The sequence below is a fragment of the Hemitrygon akajei genome, chromosome 3 (assembly GCF_048418815.1).
Source record: "Hemitrygon akajei chromosome 3, sHemAka1.3, whole genome shotgun sequence".
In the NCBI taxonomy this organism is placed as follows: domain Eukaryota; kingdom Metazoa; phylum Chordata; class Chondrichthyes; order Myliobatiformes; family Dasyatidae; genus Hemitrygon; species Hemitrygon akajei.
Window position 1 is genome coordinate 124345138 of NC_133126.1, and position 20389 is coordinate 124365526.

The 20389-nt window shown below is 43.4% G+C and overlaps 1 protein-coding gene across 1 annotated transcript in view; it reads left to right on the top strand.

Moving 5' to 3' along the window:
* LOC140725371 (phosphatidylinositol 3,4,5-trisphosphate 5-phosphatase 1-like) overlaps window positions 1–14506 on the top strand; it is a 53365-nt gene extending 38859 nt beyond the window's left edge. The window contains exons 4-5 of the mRNA XM_073040771.1: window positions 12702–13236; window positions 14369–14506. Coding sequence (XP_072896872.1) covers window positions 12702–13236; window positions 14369–14371 — 538 coding nt within the window. The 3' untranslated portion in view covers window positions 14372–14506. The remainder of the gene's footprint in view (window positions 1–12701; window positions 13237–14368) is intronic.
* Window positions 14507–20389: the final 5883 nt, after the last annotated feature.

Here is a 20389-nt window from a genome sequence, read left to right on the forward strand (position 1 = left end):
GAAATTAGGGAAATGATGTTCATGGCCCTCATCACCCTATCTGATTCCCCTCCCTTCACCCCCACCTGCCCATCATCAAGACACCCCTACTACCAGTTCCTTCTCTCATCTTCTTCCCTTTATTACATGGTTCCCTGTCCTAGCAGATTCCATTTTCTTCAGCCCTTGGTCATTTCCACCTATCATTTCCCAGCTTCTTGCATCATTCCCACTCACCACCCCCTCCTCACCTTTTTATATTGACTCTCTTCCTCTCTCTTTCCAGTCCTGATGAAGGATCTCAGCCAAAACGTAGATTGTTCCCCTGAAACGTAGATTGGCCCACTGACTTCCTCCAGCATGTCTGAGTGGTGCTCACATTCTCTGAATGGAAATGTTAAATCCTAGCAAAGTCACTTCTTTTATCTGTCCACACTTCTGTGAAAACTCGTTGGATGTTTTCCTTTGTTAAAGGTGGTGTGCAGAACATGATGAGGTTTCGAGAGACTGTAGTTTCAGGGTTAGTCAGGATACCGTGTGTCCAGGGGGATGAAGGTTCCGAACTTCATTGACACAAGGTGTGCCTCTGGCAGATTGGAGTGTTGGCTTATACCAGAGTGGTAATGGGAAGTAGAGTTGAAATGGGTGGCCACCTGGAGATCCCTTTTCTTTCTGGCGGATGGGGCATAGGTGCTTGGCGAAGCGGTCTCCCAATCTACATCGGGTCTCACTGATAGACAGGTCACACTAGGAACACTGGATACAGCAGATGATCCCAACAGACCCACAGCCTCACCTAGAAGCACAGTTTGGGGCCCCAAATGGTAGTGAGGGGGGTGGTGTAGGGGCAGCTGTAGCACTTGTTCCGCTTGCAAGGATAAGTGCCAGGAGGGAGATCATTGAAGAGGGACGAATGGAGAAGGGAGTCGCATAGGGAGTGATACCGGTGGAAAGCGAAAAGTGGGAGGAGGGGAAAGATGTGCTTGGACCTCCCACAGTGGGATCATATCGGTCAATTGTGGGGCAGTGTGGCTTGAAGGGCTGGGAAAACCTACTCCATGCTTTATCTCAATAAATAACTGTGCAAGTGTTTAGATAATGTCTGTGCACAATGTGCTATATAGCTCTGTATTATTCCAAACCTCTGTGTACCTTGTAATGCTCTCCTGTATGTGTTATTTTGTGCTTGTTTATATTTTTGTACAGTAATTCTTTTCTTTTTTCTTTTTACAATATTTTTATTCAGAAGAAAAAAAAACAAGATTTACAGAGTGCAACACATTGATACATCTCAACATAACTTGTGTACCTTCATATATTGTAATAAAATTGATCAAAATGCTATAGCATAACACTTAAAGGAATAGCACTCTGTAATCAAAAATTTAAAGATAAGTCATACATCATAAAAGACATTTTTTATATAAAAAAGTCAACCCCCTACCAACTACCAAAGAAAAAAGCTGAAGGATGACAATGGATAATTAGAAAAAAAAGACATATTCACTTAAGAAGGGAAGATAAAAATATACATAAAAGTCTGTGCACTGTTAAACTTTATAAATTGGAAAAGTAATTTAGGAAAGGTCCCCAGATATCATAAAAAGATTGTTTCGAATTTAAGACTGAGCAGCGGATCTTTTCTAAATTTAAATAAGACATAATATCATGTAGCCATTGAAGATGTGTAGGAGGGGTAGACTCCTTCCATTTGAGCAAGATTGCTCTTCTTGCTAAAAGAGAGGTAAAAACTAAAACCTGTAGGTTAGGAGTATTTAAAGTTATCTCTTCATTTGCAATAATACCAAACAAGGCAGTAAGGGGATTTGGGTCAAATTGGACCCTAAAAAGTTGTGAGAAGGTATGAAATACTTCCCGCCAAAACTTTTCAATTGTAGGGCAAAATCAAAACATATGAATTAAAGAGGCATCAGCAGAGTTGCATTTATTACAAAATGAAGAAACATTCGGGTCAAAACTGGAGAGCTTCTGTTTAGAAATGTAAGCTCTATGAACCACTTTAAATTGTAGAAGAGAATGACGAGCACAGAAAGATGATTTATTAACCTGTTTAAGAATTTTATTCCATCTATCATCAGAAATCTGACAATTTAGGTCATCCTCCCAAGCTTTTTTTATTTTATCTAAAAAGTCTTGTCTAGAATCAATCAACAAGTTATAGATACTGGTAATAGAACCATTAACAAAAGGTTTTAAATTTAAAAGATCGTCCAGTAAATTTTTATCAGGACCTATAGGAAAAGTAGCTAATTGGAAACGTAGAAAATCTCTAATTTGAAGGTATCTGTAAAAATGTGTTTTTGGGAATGCAAATTTATTTGACAATTGGTCAAATGAAGCAAGAGATCCTGAGATAAGCAGGTCCCAAAAACACTTAATACCTAGTTCATCCCAATCTTTAAAGACTTTATCAGTCATGGAAGGGATAAAAAAAAATTAAGGAGAATGGGAGATGATAATGAAAAATTTGTTAAACCAAAACATTTTCTAAATTGAGACCAGGTCCTTAAAGTTTGCTTAACAATTATGTTATCTGTTGTTTTATTTACTGAAAAAGAAGAATATGATCCAAGAAGAGAGACAATAGAGGAATTTTTTACAGAATTAACTTCTAAGGAGGCCCATGATGGGCAATCTTTACGATAAAAATAATAGGACCAGAAAGTAATATTCCTTATATTTGCAGCCCAATAGTAAAACCTAAAATTGGGTAGGGCTAGTCCACCCATCTCTTTATTTCTTTGTAAGTAAACTTTACTTAAACGAGCTTGTTTATTATTCCAAATATAAGAGGTTAAAATTGAATCTAAAGAATCAAAGTACGTCTTAGGAATAAAAATAGGTAAGGCCCGAAAAAGATATAAAAATTTAGGAAGAATCTTCATTTTAATCGAATTAATTCGGCCAATTAGTGATAAAGAAAGAAGGGACCATTTAGAAAGCGTCTTTTTCACATAATTCAATAAGGGGTTTAAGTTTTCTTTAAATAAATTCTTGAAGTTTTTAGTAATTGTTACACCTAGATATGTAAATTGACTTGTAACAACTTTGAACGGAAATTTGGCATTTGATGACATTAGGTCATTTAAAGGAAATAGCTCACTTTTATGTATGTTCAGTTTATATCCTGAAAAAGAACTAAACTGGGAGATTAAAGAAAGAAGCAAAGGTAAAGAAGTTTCAGTGTTAGAGATAAAAAGTAAAATATCATCAGCGTATAATGAAATTTTATGAAACATACCTTCCCTTAGTATACCAGAAATGTCCTTAGATTCTCGAAGTGCTTTTGCTAAGGGTTCTATAGCTAAAGCAAAAAATAAAGAACTAAGAGGACAACCTTGTCTAGTTCCCCGCTGTAATTTAAAGGGCTTAGAAATTTGGGAGTTAGTAATAACCTGAGCGGTAGGAGACAAGTAGATTAATTTAACCCAAAGAATAAAATTAGGCCCAAAATTAAACTTTTCTAAGGTCTTAAAAAGATAATTCCACTCACTCCGGTCAAAGGCTTTTTCTGCATCTAAGGATAATATACACTCTGATTTTTTTTGGATGGTGAATATATCACATTCCATAACCGACATATATTAAAATGTGAGTAACGATTTTTAATAAATCCTGTTTGGTCATGTGATAAAATAAATGATAGAATATTTTCAAGTCTTCGAGCTAAGATTTTGGATAAAATTTTTGCATCAACATTTAATAAAGAAATCGGTCTGTATGAAGAACATACAGCTGGATTTTTATTTTTTTTTAAGAATAAGAGAAATAAAAGCTTCATAAAAAGATTGAGGGAGTTTACCTGATATAAAGGACTCTGATAAAACAGAGGATAAATAAGGTGTAAGTAACGTAGTGAAAGTTTTATAAAACTCCCCAGGAAAGCCATCAGGTCCTGGGGTCTTACCAGAATGTAAAGCATGTATAGCCTCAGCCACAACTTCATTGGAAATAGGCTGATCTAACTGTGTTAGACTATCAGCAGACAATGTAGGAATGTTGATATTACTGAAAAAAGCATTCATATAGGTATCATCTGAAGAAGAGTCAGACTGATACAACTTAAGGTAAAAGTCTTTAAATACATTGTTAATTTCAGAATGGTCGGATGTCTTAGTTCCATTATCTTTAAACATTTCTGTGATTTGACGATTAACTGTAAAAGATTTTAAGCGATTGGCTAATAAACTACCAGTTCTATCCCCGTGAATGTAAAATTGAGTTTTATCTCTCAACAGCTGTCGTTCAATTGGGTAAGTCAGCAGAAGATTATACTTGGATTGGATTTCAATACGCTTATTATATATGCTTGGATCTGGAGATAGGACATACTTTCGATCAAGATCTTTTATTATCGCCGCTAGGTCAGACCTTCCTTTGTCAGCTTTTTTCTTTATATAGGTAGAGTAAGAGATAATTTCTCCACGAATATATGCTTTAAAAGTATCCCAGACTATATTACCAGCAGTATCTCATTTAAAATTTTCTTTAAAGAAAAAGGTAATATGGTTTTCCAAAAACTTTAGAAAATTTTTATCAGATAACAATGATAAGTTAAAACGTCAACTTCTATTTGGTACAGAGTAAACAGGTAGTCTTAAAGCCAGAAGCACAGGTGCATGATCAGACAAAGCAATCTCATAATCACAGGATCATACCGGTGGAAGCAAGTTTCTATCTATTAAAAAAAATCAATCCGAGAGTACATATGATGAACCTGAGAGAAATACGGATATTCCTTTTCTTTGGGGTGTAGAAAACGCCACACATCAAGAATACCGCATTGAGATAAAAAAGATTTAAAAAGTAGGACTGATTTATTAGTGACAGGGGTTTTACTTGAAGAGTGGTCTAATATAGGGTCAAGCCAAAAATTAAAATCTCCACCCATCACTAAGGAATACCGATTCAAATCAGGCAGAAAAGAGAAAAGATGTTCAAAGAACAAGGAGTCATCTGTATTTGGAGCATTTACATTCGCAAATACGATTAGTTTATTCTCAAGACTACCCGAAACAATAACAAAGTGCCCATTTGTATCAGAAATTACATTATGTTGAATAAAGGATACATTCTGATCAAATAGGAGAGAGACGCCTCTCGATCTAGATTGAGAGGGTGAATGAAAATGTATACCCTTCCATCCTTGAAAAAGCGTGAAATATAATCGTTACGAATTAAGTTTTCCTGGAGAAAGATTATACCAGTTTTAAGTTTCCTGATATAAGAGAAAACCTTATTTCGTTTAACAGGGTTATTTAGACCTTTCACATTAAAATTGAGTATATTAATAAAAGAATCCATCAAGCATCCTTTAGTAATGTATAAAAGGTAATCACAGACATGTAGTTAGTGGATAAATAAAACAGTAAAAACATCCAATCAGCTTTCTGGAAGAACCCATTTCCCCCCTCCCTCCCCCCAAGAGAGAAATCAGCCAAGAGAGGCTGAAGACTAATTCTAACGTTCCCAACCCAAAACTCCATTGGCTCCAGAAAATATATATGTATAGCTGTGCTTAATAAACGATTGTAAATATTTATATATACATAAACAAAATATCAAAGTAAATAAGTTTGCTAATTACAAAAAAAACACTATGGGAAAATATACATATTAGTCTTGGTAAAAAAGGAAAGACAGATAAGGAAAATCAATAAGTAAGACAACATATACTCGCGGGTGCAAAAAAAAGGAGTAAAGAAACAAATAGAAGATAATTAAAAAGGGAAGCTGTTTAGATAGATTCCTACATGACTAATTTAAGGCATTCAAGGGAGAGAAAAAAAAGGATAACATGGCAAAATAATGGGAAAAAAAATCAAAAACCAGCAATAAGAAATATAGAATATTGTATACTATTGAAAAACAGTAAAAGACCAAAAGGTATATAAATAATCAAAAGATAGGAAAAATCTGAGTGAATTTAAGGTAAAGCAAAACACCCTATAGTTTCATTCCCCAGTAATTGCTACATGTACACCCTACATAATTACTTTCAGTCAAATTACTAAAAAGAAGGTAAAAATCAACATAACACTGAGAGAATATAACGTATTGTTTAAAAAGAGCTGCGAAAAAGTAACATCAGAGGACCCATATAAAGGCAGAAAACAACAAAAGACTTCATAAAACCAAAAAAACCTTATTATCAACTGTTATGAACCCGATAACTGGGTCACTTACCAGTAAAGATAGAGAGGTCCGCTGAAGTCTGATGGTACCATTTTTAAACGTTTTTATTTATAAAGGGGCACAAAAGTAAGGTTAATACAAACATTCAGATAATATACGTTGTCAATACTCAATCTAAAGCACGGGTATAGTAATAATCAACAATTCGAAGTAGCTCTATCGTTTGTCTAGGGGTAAAACCATTGTCCGATGGAAATATAAAAAGTCTCGCCAGTTCATGAAGGCTTTTAGCCATTTGAGGGACCGCTGGGTGTTCACGGGTTGGAGAGAGAAAATAAACTTGCCAGCCTGTTGGACTCAAATTGTGGAATCGGGAACGTGAGTTCCCCGTTGTCAGTTCAGAATCCTTTTCGGGATTATCAGCCACTCGATTCCCTAGCTAGGGGAACCAAATCACACGTCGCTCCCGAACAGCTTCCTGTCCTTACGGGAGCGATGAGCGATGGTGTCTCCGTCTGGTGCGTCGCTGGAGTACCGCCTCCTGCAGTCTCCGTTTTATCATAGCTGGCAGATTTGTAAATGTCAATCAAGGTAGGGTGATACAATCCCCACCCCACATTGCCCGAGGGTGTCCATGTCCCTGATAGCTGGCACGTACTATAGAGTTGCAATTCACACAGGTGCCTCTAAGAACAATGGTCAAATCCGTTGCATTGTCTCTCATTTCCTGGGTCCAAGACCCGACTTAATAGCGATCTTGCGATTCTCCGGAAGGAGGGGGCTGGTCCCGCACCCTTCGGCCCCTCAGAGGTGTGGTACATTCATAACACCCCCTTTCTTCAAAGCGTTTTCACCAGCGGTGAAATGAAGTGGTACAGAGTCTTACAGGATTTTAGAATCTAACACAATACACAAGCTTTCCATGTCACTACAGAGCTATACAGTTATACATTTAATTCAGCATCTAAACAGGTAACGAGTACAGTGGCACTTCCTTTAATATTTTTTTGTTTCTCTTGTACCTGACTAAAGGCTGGTAGCATCAGATTTCAACTTAACAGGCAGGTTCCAAGGGGGTTGTCTTTGTTATTCACATGCTTTGTCAAAATCCCGTACAGCCAGTTTTCCTATTTAAAATGGCGCCCCCATTAACCATCACCTTTTTTTCGGTGAGTTTCTACGGGAGGAACTCGAGTAGTTTGGCAGGGTAAACTCCCGTCTGCCTTATTCATAGGAGTTCTCGTATCAACACCGGATCCCAGACCTAATTCATTCCTACCCAATTCTTTAGTTTTAAGCAAGTTGCTATTTTTCTCTTCAGGACCCATCATGTTATTAGTTTCCAATTTAAGATCTGCAAGCGATCCCGCTTTTTCCAGACAGCCTGTCAAGTACTGCCTGTTCACTCCACATCCTTGAATAACAATAGCGTGTGGGGCCCTGGCAGCTCTCGACTTACTCTGTAAGCGAGCTGCCGGGTTTAAAATTTTTTCATTCGATTTGGGAACTACAAACTTTCCGTTCCCTTCAATAATAATGTTTATCCCCACATGGTCGAGTTCCACTTTAAGGTTCACCACCCCTTCGTGTACAAACACCTGGGTACCCTCCCTTCCACCAATTACCAGGGTTAACCCTGTCTTCACTGAACCCAGTCCATCTGACCCACAGGGACTGCATTCCTTTTCAACTGAATCAAATACCTCAGACTTTTTCTGAGCTCCATTACTAGGTTCAGTACCACGTGCATCCACATCTTGGACACACTCAAACGGGACATCTGCCTCTTCCAGGCTTTCAATACCCGTACCCTTTTCAAATTCTAAATTCCCCTGATCCTCCCAGTTCCTCTCTGGGCAACTCCCTTCCAGAGTAAGCTCAACCTGAGACAACCTCATCTGCCAACCCAGCAGACCTCTCCAAGGTAGTGGCATCCTTTTCATCTAGGACTGCCTTCATCTCATTATCGGGAACACCTTGATAACTCTCAACTTCTTCAAACAGGGCTGCCACCCCCGACAGATCATCCATGTCCAACTATGGACCTTTTAACAGCTTTTTCCGTTTCTCATCTTTATTTCCTATCTCTAGGACCTTTCTCTTCGCTAAGGGCCGATCTATCTCTCCCTTACCCTCTTTCACGTTACTATTCCTCGTTTTACCACCCTCTAAATCCTCGTGGCAGAGGGTCGGTAAAGACGTCTCGGCCAAATCAAAACTGGCCAATTTTAAACTGCTCCCGTTCTCAGCTGCCGATCTCGACAGTCTGCGAGTGACCGTGCATGCTAGGGGACGCTAGGGGCGGGGCCTCAACACGCACCGGTCGGCGGGTCATAGTCATGGTTGACCAAATCCTACCCCCGGCTAAATCGTTCCCAAGGAGGACGTCCACGTCAGTTCTGATGGCACCCCTATTTCAACTGATCCATACACCAGCTCACAATCCAAAATGACCCTATGTAAGGACACCATTTCTGTCCATTTTCCTATTCCTCTCGGGGCTACCTCACCCGTCCGAATTGTAATACGTTACGGCTAATTAATGATAGCTCCGCCCCCGTGTCTCTCCAAATCCGTACGGGAATTGGTGGGTCCCCCTCCCTCACAGACACGGTTCTGTGAGACAGATAAATCTCAGACCCCTCGCGCTCTCTGCTTACCCGGGACCCTCTTGCCGATTTTCTGATTACCACTGCACACCCGATAGGGACCGCTGCTTTCCCTTTTTCTGGCTCCTTTCTCGGAACAAAGCACCTGGATGTAATATGTCCTCCCTTCCCACAATTAAAACAGGTCAAGCCCGGAAATCTCGGGCCGCCTGGCCTTTCCCCCTCAACCTTACCACTAGCTCCCGGCGGGACCTCTGCCTCAGCCGGCGGACTTTCTCGGTCATTCCCACGGTCTCTCGGGGTACTTTTATTCGAGGGAAACTTTGTCTCGTGGGTTAGGGCATATTCATCTGCGAACCTAGCAATTTCCGAGATGGACTTATTCGGCTTCTCATTCAAATACATCCGGATCTCCTCCGGAACACACCCTTTTAATTCCTCAATCAAAAATAACTCCCTGATACGCCCATAATCCCCGTCCACCTGTTCCGCGGTGCACCAATGGTCCAAGAGCACACCCTTTTCATGGGCTAGCTCGGTATTCCACCCTTTTCGTAAATTTCTGAACCTTTGTCAATAAGCTTCAGGTACTAGCTCGTAACTCTGGAGAATGGCCTCCTTTACTTTGGCATAATTCTCCGCTTCCCCTTCCCCGACGGACAATGCTGCATATGCTCGTTGTGTCTTCCCTTTTAACACACTTTGTAACAACGCCACCCACTGATCTTTGGGCCACTTCTGATACACTGCCACCTTTTCAAAAAGCAAGAAATAACTATCAACATCCGACTCTTCGAATGGAGGTACTACCCTCAACTCCCGACTAACATTAAACCTCTCCTCTCCATCTAACCCTGGATCTCTTCGCTCTTTCCTTAACTTCTCCATCTCTAAGTCATGTTCCCTCTGTTTCTCTTTCTCCTCATACTCTCTTTGCTTTTCAGCTCAGTCCTGCTCTCTCTCGGCCTGTTCCTTCTCTTTCTCGGCTGCTTCTAGCTCTTTTAGCTGAATTTCATGCTGTCTTTGCCTCTCAGCTTGGTCCTGCTCTTTTTTTCACCTCTAACCCCTTTAGTTGGAGCTCCTGGTCCCGTTTCACCTCTAACTCCTTTAGGTGGAACGCCTGCTCCCTTTGTTTGTCGGCCCTTTCTTTCTCTTTCTCAGCCCTTTCTTTCTCTCTCTCTCAGCCCGTTCTTTCTCTCTCTCAGCTGCTTCCAGCTGCTTTATTTTAAATTCATGTTCCAACCTTAATTTCTCCAACTCTAACTGATCCGTCCCACTTGCTAGTACCTTTTCAGGGATATTTTCCAACTCCTCAGCTGCAAACACCTTCCCAATGTAATACTGAGTTATGACCCTTTGCACTTCCCGCATTTTCATTGATGACCTCACCTCTGTGAGGCTTAACCCCTTCGCCAGATTTACCAAGTCTAATTTTGTAGCCGCCTCTAGCGCCCCCAGAGTCGGGTCTTTCATAAATTCATCCACGTCCATCTTTGCTGGTTTCCCGTCTGGCTACACGCGTACCAGATCCAAATTTTTTGACTTACAAACCCAATTCACTGACCTCCCAATTTGGTATCAAATCTCGAGACGAGGCCCCACGTTGTTATGAAACCCATAACTGGGTCACTTACCAGCAAAGATAGAGAGGTCCGCTGAAGTCTGATGGTACCATTTTTAAACATTTTTATTTATAAAGGGGCACAAAAGTAAGGTTAATACAAACATTCAGATAATATACGTCATCAATACTCAATCTAAAGCACGGGTATAGTAATAATCAACAATTCGAAGTAGCTCTATCGTTTGTCTAGGAGTAAAACCACTGTCCGATGGAAATATAAAAAGTCTCGCCAGTTCATGAAGGCTTTTAGCCATTTGAGGGACCGCTGGGTGTTCACGGGTTGGAGAGAGAAAATAAACTTGCCAGCCTGTTGGACTCAAATCGTGGAATCGGGAACGTGAGTTCCCCGTTGTCAGTTCGGAATCCTTTTCGGGGTTATCAGCCACTCGATTCCCTAGCTAGGGGAACCAAACCACACGTGGCTCCCGAACAGCTTCCCGTCCTTACGGGAGCGACGAGCGATGGTGTCTCCATCTGGTGCATCGCTGGAGTACCGCCTCCTGCAGTCTCCATTTTATCATGGCTGGCAGATTTGTAAATGTCAATCAAGGTAGGGTGATACAATCCCCACCCCACATTGCCCGAGGGTGTCCATGTCCCTGATAGCTGACAGGTACTATAGAGTTGCAATTCACACAGGTGCCTCTAAGAACAATGGTCAAATCCGTTGCAATGTCTCTCATTCCCTGGGTCCAAGACCCGAATTAATAGCGATCTTGCGATTCTCCGGAAGGAGGGGGCTGGTCCCGCACCCTTCGGCCCCTCAGAGCTGTGGTACATTCATAACACAACAAAGCACCAATTACTTGATTGAACACCTGAAATTAAAACATTTAACATAAAACAACTCAAGGTTGAATTTAAGCATGGAGACTTTGTAGCTTCTTCAGGCTTCGTAACCAAGAAACCTTATTATCTGAAGTAGTAACCTTGAGTTTACATGGATCTTTGAGAGAAAGGCGACAGCCAAGCTTAAAAAGATCAGACATGACCTCTTTAAAAGCCTGTCTAGCTCTTGGAACTTCCGGTGGATAATCTTGAACGATCCGAAACTGTTGATCACAAAATTGTAATATACGTTTCTTCCTTGATTCACGAAGGATCTGTTCTTTAATCTGATAGTCATAAAAGCGAATGATAACAGAGCGATGTTTGGCAGGATCCCAATTAGGCAGGGTAACTCGGTGAACGCCCTCAAGTTTTGGTAGTTCCGATAATATATCAGGGAATAAATCTTTCAGTATTTGAGCACAAAAATCGATAGGTTCATTACCCTGCAGTTTTTCAGGAAGTCCAAGAATTCTGATATTGCACCTTCGGTTCCTAGTCTCCAAATCTGTAAGTTTCTTCAGTAACGCGTTGTATTTTTTAAGTTGTTCCTTAGAAATTTTCTTGAAACCTTCGATATCCTTCTGCAACACCGGCAGAGATTCTTCGTGTAGCTTAATACGAATTTTGTGGTCATTCACAGTCTGCTGTATACTTCCAAGTTTCCGATTAAGCGTTTTCAGTTCAGATTTAACCAGGTCGAAGGAATTCTGTAACAAGTCAAACTTGGATTCCAAGTCATCCAGTTTATCCAATTTTTCGAGTTTCTCTGACATTTGTTGAAACATTTCAGTCAAAGTCTCTAAAGTAGTCTCTTTTTTTTTAGTGTTTTCTACTCATGGTGCTCTCACCGAGATAGGTTTAAACAGCAAAGTAAGCAAATAATTTCGGAGCACATAGCTACCGCAACCTACTCCATTACACCCACCGGAAGTCTCCCGTACAGTAATTGGTAATAACATGAGCAAACACGAGGAAATCTGCAGATGCTGGAAATTCAAACAATACACACAAAATGCTGGTGGAACACAGCAGGCCAGGCAGCATCTATAAGGAGAAGCACTGTCGACGTTTCGGGCCGAGACCCTTCGTCGGGACAGTGCTTCTCCTTATAGATGCTGCCTGGCCTGCTGTGTTCCACCAGCATTTTGTGTGTGTTGATTGATGATAATATTATATCTTTGCAATGTACTGCTGCCACAAAACAACACATTTCATGTCATCTAAGGTGGTGATAATAAATCTGGTTTTGATTGATTGTGTACACAAAACTTTATAATATAATTTTATATATTACAGTATATGTGTGTGTGTGTGTGTGTATAATATATAGACACACTGCACAAAAACTGCAAAGTGTGCCGACTGTGACGTATCTCTTTGGGAGTTGCAGTCCAGATCTTGAATCACTATCCTGTACGGGTGCACATGCAGCATTTTGTGTGTATTGACTCATTCTTTGATTCATGTTGTAATGTCACCTTCTGTGCTTCTTAACCAAACAGCAGCGTGCCTGAAAATTCCTGGAAAATAAACTCACCGAAAGCCCAAAGGAGGCCACCAACCCCATCGTGTGAGCAGAGGTCAATGGAGGTGATTAGTAATCCCTTGTATGAAACATTTGAACAGAGGCCGAACGCGGGCTTAAGGAGCGAGCCAGGAACAGCCTGGCCCCCAAGGAAAGAGGCCCCAGCAGCTGCGGATAAGATCTCTGCCAATAAATTGACCAAGTCAAATTGGCAGGTGCTTCCCCAGACAGCAGTGGTGCGGAATCGCTCCTACACCGTATCAGAGATGAAGAGCTCGGCCCAGGAGAAGCAGCAGACCAAACAAGCTCCTGCCCCAGCTAACTTTTCCAAGCCAGGTGCCAACCTGCCAAGCACGTGGGTCCCCTTGCCCAACAGACCCCCACTGCCGGTCAAGAGTCAGAAGGTGCTGGAGCAACAGCACGCACTGAAAGACTACAGGGATAGCACAGAGATCATGGGTCAAGCCAAGCAACGCGGCAGCCAAAGTGTAGGACAACAGGCCAGTGTCTCGGTGAGTAAGATATGTTTGCTATAAATATAGGCACTTGCAGACAACCTTCATATGGAATTCGAAAGATGCATTAATTTTAATCAGTAACTAGATTAGGAGGGGCACAAGGTAGGAGACGGACTCTCTAGCTGAGCTAAGTGGCCTGTTTCAATGCCAGAAATTCTATCCAACATTCCCTTGGCCAAGTTTCTATCCCAGGTCCGTAAGAAAAGCACTGACAGCGTGAAGAACAATCCGTCGGCAGAGCCTTCCGCCCACCAGCACCAACATGACCCAGGGCTGATTTCAGCTCCATCCTCACAGGTTGGGATGTGGGTTTATTCAGGCAAACTCTGGCCTAGAGATGTCACCGCGTGCTGCAAAACCTGCACTCAACGCAACGCCAAATGTAACTGCAAATCGGGGACTCCCTGTGGGTTGCCAGAAACCAGTCTCCTGCCCAGGCACAACCACACCCCCAGTCACCTGATAACCATGTTCTTATCCCAACACCAATCTGCCTGTACCTGCAAACTTTCCTGTGGAACGGCTAAGTCAGCTGTTTTGTCTTTGGGTCGGATTGGGAGGTGGTGGGGGAAACGGGTGTTTGGCTTCCATAGGCAAGTTGCATCTGGGGGTATTGCACTAGTCTGTATGGTGTTCGGTGGTCGCAAGTCAGAAGGTGGTCAAAAACAAAGAATGACCATTAAATGCCCAACATATTCCAAAGCCATCAATATTTTTAACAAAGACGTCATCCTTGTGTGGAATTCATGTGTCTAAGCACTGTGCGAAGTTTAAAATAGTTTTGATATAAGGGGAATTTTGGGAGCTAGAGGTTGGAGAGCTGCTGAGAGCGGGAGGAAGACCCCAATGGTAATGTAATCATCACAACTAATTGTTAATGAAAATCAAAAGTCTACCTGTTGGTGGACTTGTGAAATAAAACTAGAAAATGCTGGGAAGACTCAGCAGGTCATCTGCAAAATGAGAAACAGACTTAGCTTTTTCAGCTGAAGTCTCTTCTAATTGAACTGAGAAAGAGAGAAAACAAGCAAATTCTTTGTTTCCCTGTTCTGATGAAGGGTCTTCAATAATATTGGCCTGGATTGCAAACCTGCTCACAAATCTCTCTTTCTCTCTCTCTTTGCAGTGATCAAGACCACGCCTGTGATCCTTGTCAGGAACTTTGTGAAAAGTAAAGCGTTTCCTTTTTTCCTGTTTGCTTTTACTCCCTTGACAGATGTAAGCTGTGGTCCTTTGGTTGGCAGAATTTTTTCAATAAGCTAAGTACCAGAGAGAGAGGGGGAGAGAGAGAGAGAGAGGGAGAGAGAGGGAGAGAGAGGGAGAGAGAGAGAGAGAGAGAGAGAGAGAGAGAGAGAGAGAGAGAGAGAGAGAGAGAGAGAGAGAGAGAGAGAGAGAGAGAGAGAGAGAGAGAGAGAGAGAGAGAGAGAGAGAGAGACGTGATTGAATTCAGTACTGATGCCAAGGAACTGGAAGTGAGGATGCTCAGGCAGCCTAAAGAAGTTTCAGTGTTACAGGAGTTTTGAGAACCACCTACTTGTCACCCCACCCTCAACATGCACCTATTTCGTTGGTGACAGAGATTCAGTCTTTGGATTCATCCTCGCACCTTTCAACCGGATCCAACCCAGGTGCACTGCAGCTTCATCACTCGGCCTATTCTGCTGAACGGCCTGGTTATGGGAGCCACATGATCGCACTATAATCAGCATCTTTCAGCTCAGGCAACAACACTATTAACATGGATCACGGCACCAGAGTAGTCCGCCAGTTTGGAAAGCATTAAAGGGAAGAGAAAGAACTGACTTTACTACGGCACTTTCCACAAACTTGGAACATCTAGAGGTGCAGTCGCTATTAAAATACGGGAGATACAGCACGCAACCTGTGCCTCACAGACAGCAGTTCTATGTCGAGGGTGCTGATAGGTGAATAGATATCACGCAGCACATTGTAAATAACTTCACTTCTCTTCAGCTTTGAACCAGGAGCTTTTCCGTTGTTACTGGACGGGCATGCAGAACTTCAGTTCAACATCTCTTTGGCTGTGACTGACAGATCAATGCTCCCCCAGTACTGCACAGCAGCACCCAACCTAACATTCTGCTGAAGTGATTTGAAAGGAGGCTTGACCCTCGGGCCAGCTGCGTCGGAGATAGGAACACTACCCACTGTGCTGTGGCAAGAAGACACTCCTTGGTTGGGACACAGGGGCGTGGCTCATGTGAGAAAGATTGTGATTTGATTGTGTGGGGACTGTGGTGAACTAGATATACCTGTCTGACTGCTCCTGTGGCTCCTCCCACAGACCCTGCTGACTGCTCCTGTGGCTCCTCCCACAGACCCCTGCTGACTGCTCCTGTGGCTCCTCCCACAGACCCCTGCTGACTGCTCCTGTGGCTCCTCCCACAGACCCCTGCTGACTCCTCCCACAGACCCTGCTGACTGCTCCTGTGGCTCCTCCCACAGACCCCTGCTGACTGCTCCTGTGGCTCCTCCCATAGACCCCTGCTGACAGCTCCTGTGGCTCCTCCCACAGACCCCTGCTGACTGCTCCTGTGGCTCCTCCCACAGACCCTGCTGACTGCTCCTGTGGCTCCTCCCACAGACCCTGCTGACTGCTCCTGTGGCTCCTCCCACAGACCCCTGCTGACTGCTCCTGTGGCTCCTCCCACAGACCCCTGCTGACTCCTCCCACAGACCCCTGCTGACTGCTCCTGTGGCTCCTCCCACAGACCCCTGCTGACTCCTCCCACAGACCCCTGCTGACTCCTCCCACAGACCCCTGCTGACTGCTCCTGTGGCTCCTCCCATAGACCCCTGCTGACTCCTCCCACAGACCCCTGCTGACTGCTCCTGTGGCTCCTCCCACAGACCCCTGCTGACTCCTCCCACAGACCCCTGCTGACTGCTCCTGTGGCTCCTCCCACAGACCCCTGCTGACTGCTCCTGTGGCTCCTCCCACAGACCCTGCTGACTACTCCTGTGGCTCCTCCCACAGACCCCTGTATAAAGGCGACTGTGGGCTGCTGCTCTCCCTCATTTTCCCCAGGATGTAGTGCTGTTTATTCTTCCAGTCAATAAAAGCCAATATCTCACTTCCTAAGTCTCAGCGTGAGTTATTGATGGTGCATCAGGGACGAGAAAGGACTGGGGGAGCAGTTAGAATTATGTGTCAGAAACCATACAATGACACTTGTATGCCTTCAGGTTTTGTCCTCAGTTTGCAAATCACCCTGGAAGTTCTTCCCTGCAGGTTTGGAGATAGTGCAATCTGCCCCTGTGTGAAACGCCACATGAGATGTGTTAACCCTGCTGTCCATTCTGTGACATCAGGGAGATGACAGTGGCTTATGCCCTAAGGGGAACTGTTGATAATGCCTCTTCTCTACCCCTCATACCCTCGTTTCACACTTGTAGGTGTCCCCAACTCTGCTGCCATTGCTGTAGGAACAACTGCATATGAGAAGGAACTGTTTTAATTCTGCTGCTCCTTTCACCTGTCTGGGACATGACTGAGGCCCTCAACACACTGCCAAGTGTCGCTCCCTGTGTAATCTCATGCTTTAAGGGATGTACCAGTGGGAGCCAGTATCAGGCTCTTAGATGCCTTTCAACTCTTTCATCTTTCCCATACAACAATGTTTTTCAAAATTTTGACATTTCTGTGGAATTTAACACTTGGCCTCCATTTGTTATTGAATGTACAATGACAACCCCATGAAAGAGAATATGGATGAAATAAAATGCTGTCAAATCAACCATACAATTTTGTCCTTGACCCCGTTTGATGCTACTGGCTCATGTGATCCAGACTAACGTTTTCCAGCATAACAATACATCCTGGTGGTTTGGTGGCATTTTGTCTCAACTTTGCACATCCCCACTGTTGTGGATAGTGTGGAGGACTGTCAGAGGTTACAGCGGGACATTGATAGGATGCAAAACTAGGCTGAGAAGTGGCAGATGGAGTTCAACCCTGATAAGTGTGAGGAGGTTAATTTTGGTAGGTCAAATATGATGGCAGAATATAGCATTAATGGTAAGACTCTTGGCAGTGTGGAGGATCAGAGGGATCTTGGGGTCCGAGTCCAAAGGACACTCAAAGCTGCTGAGCAGGTTGACTGTGTGGTTAAGAAAGCATACAGTACATTGCCTGTCATCAATCGTGGGATTGAGTTTAGAAGCAGAGAAGTAATGTTGCAGCTATATAGGACCCTGGTCAGACCCCACTTGGAGTACTGTGATCAGTTCTGGTCACTTCACTATAGGAAGGATGTGGAAACTACAGAAAGGGTGCAGAGGAGATTTACAACAATGTTGCCTGGATTGGGGAGCATGCCTTATGAGAACAGGTTGAGTGAACTTGGCCTTTTTTCCTTGGAGCGATGGAGGATGAGAGGTGACTGATAGAGGTGTATAATATGATGAGAGGCATTGATTGTATGGATGGTCAGAGGCTTTCTCCCAGGGCTGAAATGGCTAACACGAGAGGACACAGTTTTAAGGTACTCAGAAATAGGTACAGAAGAGATATCAGGGTAAGTTTTTTTATGCAGAGAGTGGTGAGTGTGTGGAATGGGCTGACAGCAGCGATGGTGGAGGTGGATACAATAGGGTCTTTTAAGAGACTCCTAGACAGGTACATGGAGCTCAGAAAAATAGAGGGCTATGGGTAGCACTAGGTAATTTCTCAGGTAAGGACATGTTCGGCACAGCTTTGTGGGCTGAAGGGCCTGTATTGTGCTATAGGCTTTCTATGCTTCTATGATATAAATTAAAGGTAAGGAGTAAGAGATTTAGAGGTGATCAGATGGGGACCTTTGGCACCCAGAGAGAAGTGAGACACTGTCTGAGAGAGGGATGGAAGCTGAATCACTGATAACATTGCCAAAGTGTCAGGACAAGCCCAGGCATAGAAGGCTATAGGCCAAGTTCAAGAGGAGGAGTTTAATATGGATGGGTACTCACTAGTCAGCGTGGAATTGGTGGCCAGATTGTCCTCTTTCTGTGCTGTATGACTCAATAACTCTAATAAACGAACGATTAATGAGACTGGGCAGCTGATTGTGCGAGCTCTGTGAGGCCTATTTCTGCTTTGTATCTCTACATGACTATATTGAAGAGTGTGAATACAGATCATGTCTACCACCGCATGCTCAATTCTCTGAGTTTCAGCACACTATTACAAACCCTGCGCCTCAGTTTCCCCTGAGGCATTGTTCTGCTGCCATTAGCAAGGGTTAACTCCTGTTATCACTCAGTGCTCTCCATCTCAGCGTTCACCGTCTCCACATGCACCATCCCACAGATCACACACTAAGGTCGGTGCTCTCTAGCGGACTCTCTGGTGAACTGGAAGACACAGGGTGAATCGACACAAAGTGCACAAACAGAAACGAGCTGACAATTTAGAATTCAGCAGCAAATTCCCACTGAAAAAGGTGCGCATGTTTCTGGGACATTGTGAACAACTGTTTTCAACCCAATTCTGAATGTTATTTGGAGATGATGCTCTAGTTTGCAGTCCCCAGAACTGTGGCTGGAGTTGTCCGAGACCCTACCTCCCGACTCAGCCACGGTATTGCTCTGACCCGGACGATACTGGACATCGAAGTCAAAAACTGACAGCTGTGAGATCCATCCCTGCTCCACTGCTCCCAATTTGGCAGTTTTCAGGTGGGATAAGGGGGGTTATTGTCAGTGATTACAGTGGATTTGGAGCCCAACAAGTACCCACGAAACTTCTCTACTACAGCCCACTTAAGTGCAAGCAGCTCCAACTTCATGCTGCTATAATTCCTATCATTCTTTTCGGCATTCCTTAATCGCCGGCTTGCATATGCAATAACCCTCTTTGCCTCTCCCTGCTGTTGGTATAACACAGCCCCTAGCCCATGATTGCTGGCATCGGTCTCCACTATAAAGGGCTGGGAGAAATCAGCAAAGCCAAGGATGGGGGAGCTGGTCAGTTTCTCTTTGAGCAAGTCAAAGGCAGTTTGACTTTCATCCAAGACTGTTGTAACAGCCGGTTTGTTTTACTTGGACTCCCTACATTAGTAAACAAATTCACTACATCATGCAGTGGACTGAAATCTTTGAGAATCCCTGAATGAATCGTCGATAATAACTGCAAAAGCCAAGAAATGATCTTAAGTCCTTAACTGTAGATGGTACTGGCCACTGCTGAACAGCTAAGACCTTCTCAGGATCTGTGCCTATCCCCTTGGCTGATATCTGGTGTCCTAAGAACTTGACCTCTGACTGCAGAAAATGACACTTCTCCAATTTTACCTTCAGATCATTCTCCTTGAGGCACTTAAGCACAGTGTTGAGCCTCTCCAAGTGTTCCTGGAAAGTCTGTTGTTACAAATGTGGAGCAACTCTGAGGGGCCGAAGGGTACAAAGTCGCCCCCTCCTTTTTGAGAATCGCAAGATCGCTATTATTTCGGGTCTGAGACCCAGGAAATGAGAGAGATACACAGCATGTCAGTAATGAGGGAGACACAGGATAACAGCAAAGGCAGTTGTTATAGACAACACAGAATACACAAGGTTTGGAATGTCTCCTGACATAAGCGGAACGGAACCACTGATAACGGCTATTGTCTCTTGGAGAAGGAATTGTGTATTGAGTACTGTACTATTCATTGAATCCCCTAAGGGGACAACCAGAGTGGTCTGGTTGAGGGATTGCATCATCCCAACCTTACTGACATCTGAGACCCCGTGAGTGAGGATAAAAGACGGGTCTGGGGAACACCCCTTAGATGCACCAGGAGAAACGCTAGAGATCCAGGGACAGCGTTTTATAGCAAAAGTCGGTGAGAGCTCATGTGCGTCCTCCCTTGCCTGGGTGGCGGGCTCATCACGGAAGAACGGTTCAGCTAAAGGAGAGGTCACACTTGAACAGCCACAACAACGAGACACCGACGGATCGAAATCATAAAGGAAGGTTGGCAAAACACTTAGCGGTAACTGTTCCCATTCTCCTATCTCTCTCTCTCCACAACAATTGCAACACAGCAACAAACAAACGACGGCAGCCTGTGTGAACTGCAGCGAACTTTATATTTCCATCGGACAATTCATTATCCCCTAGACAACGATAGAGCTTATTTCTTATTATTATTATACCCACACATTTAGG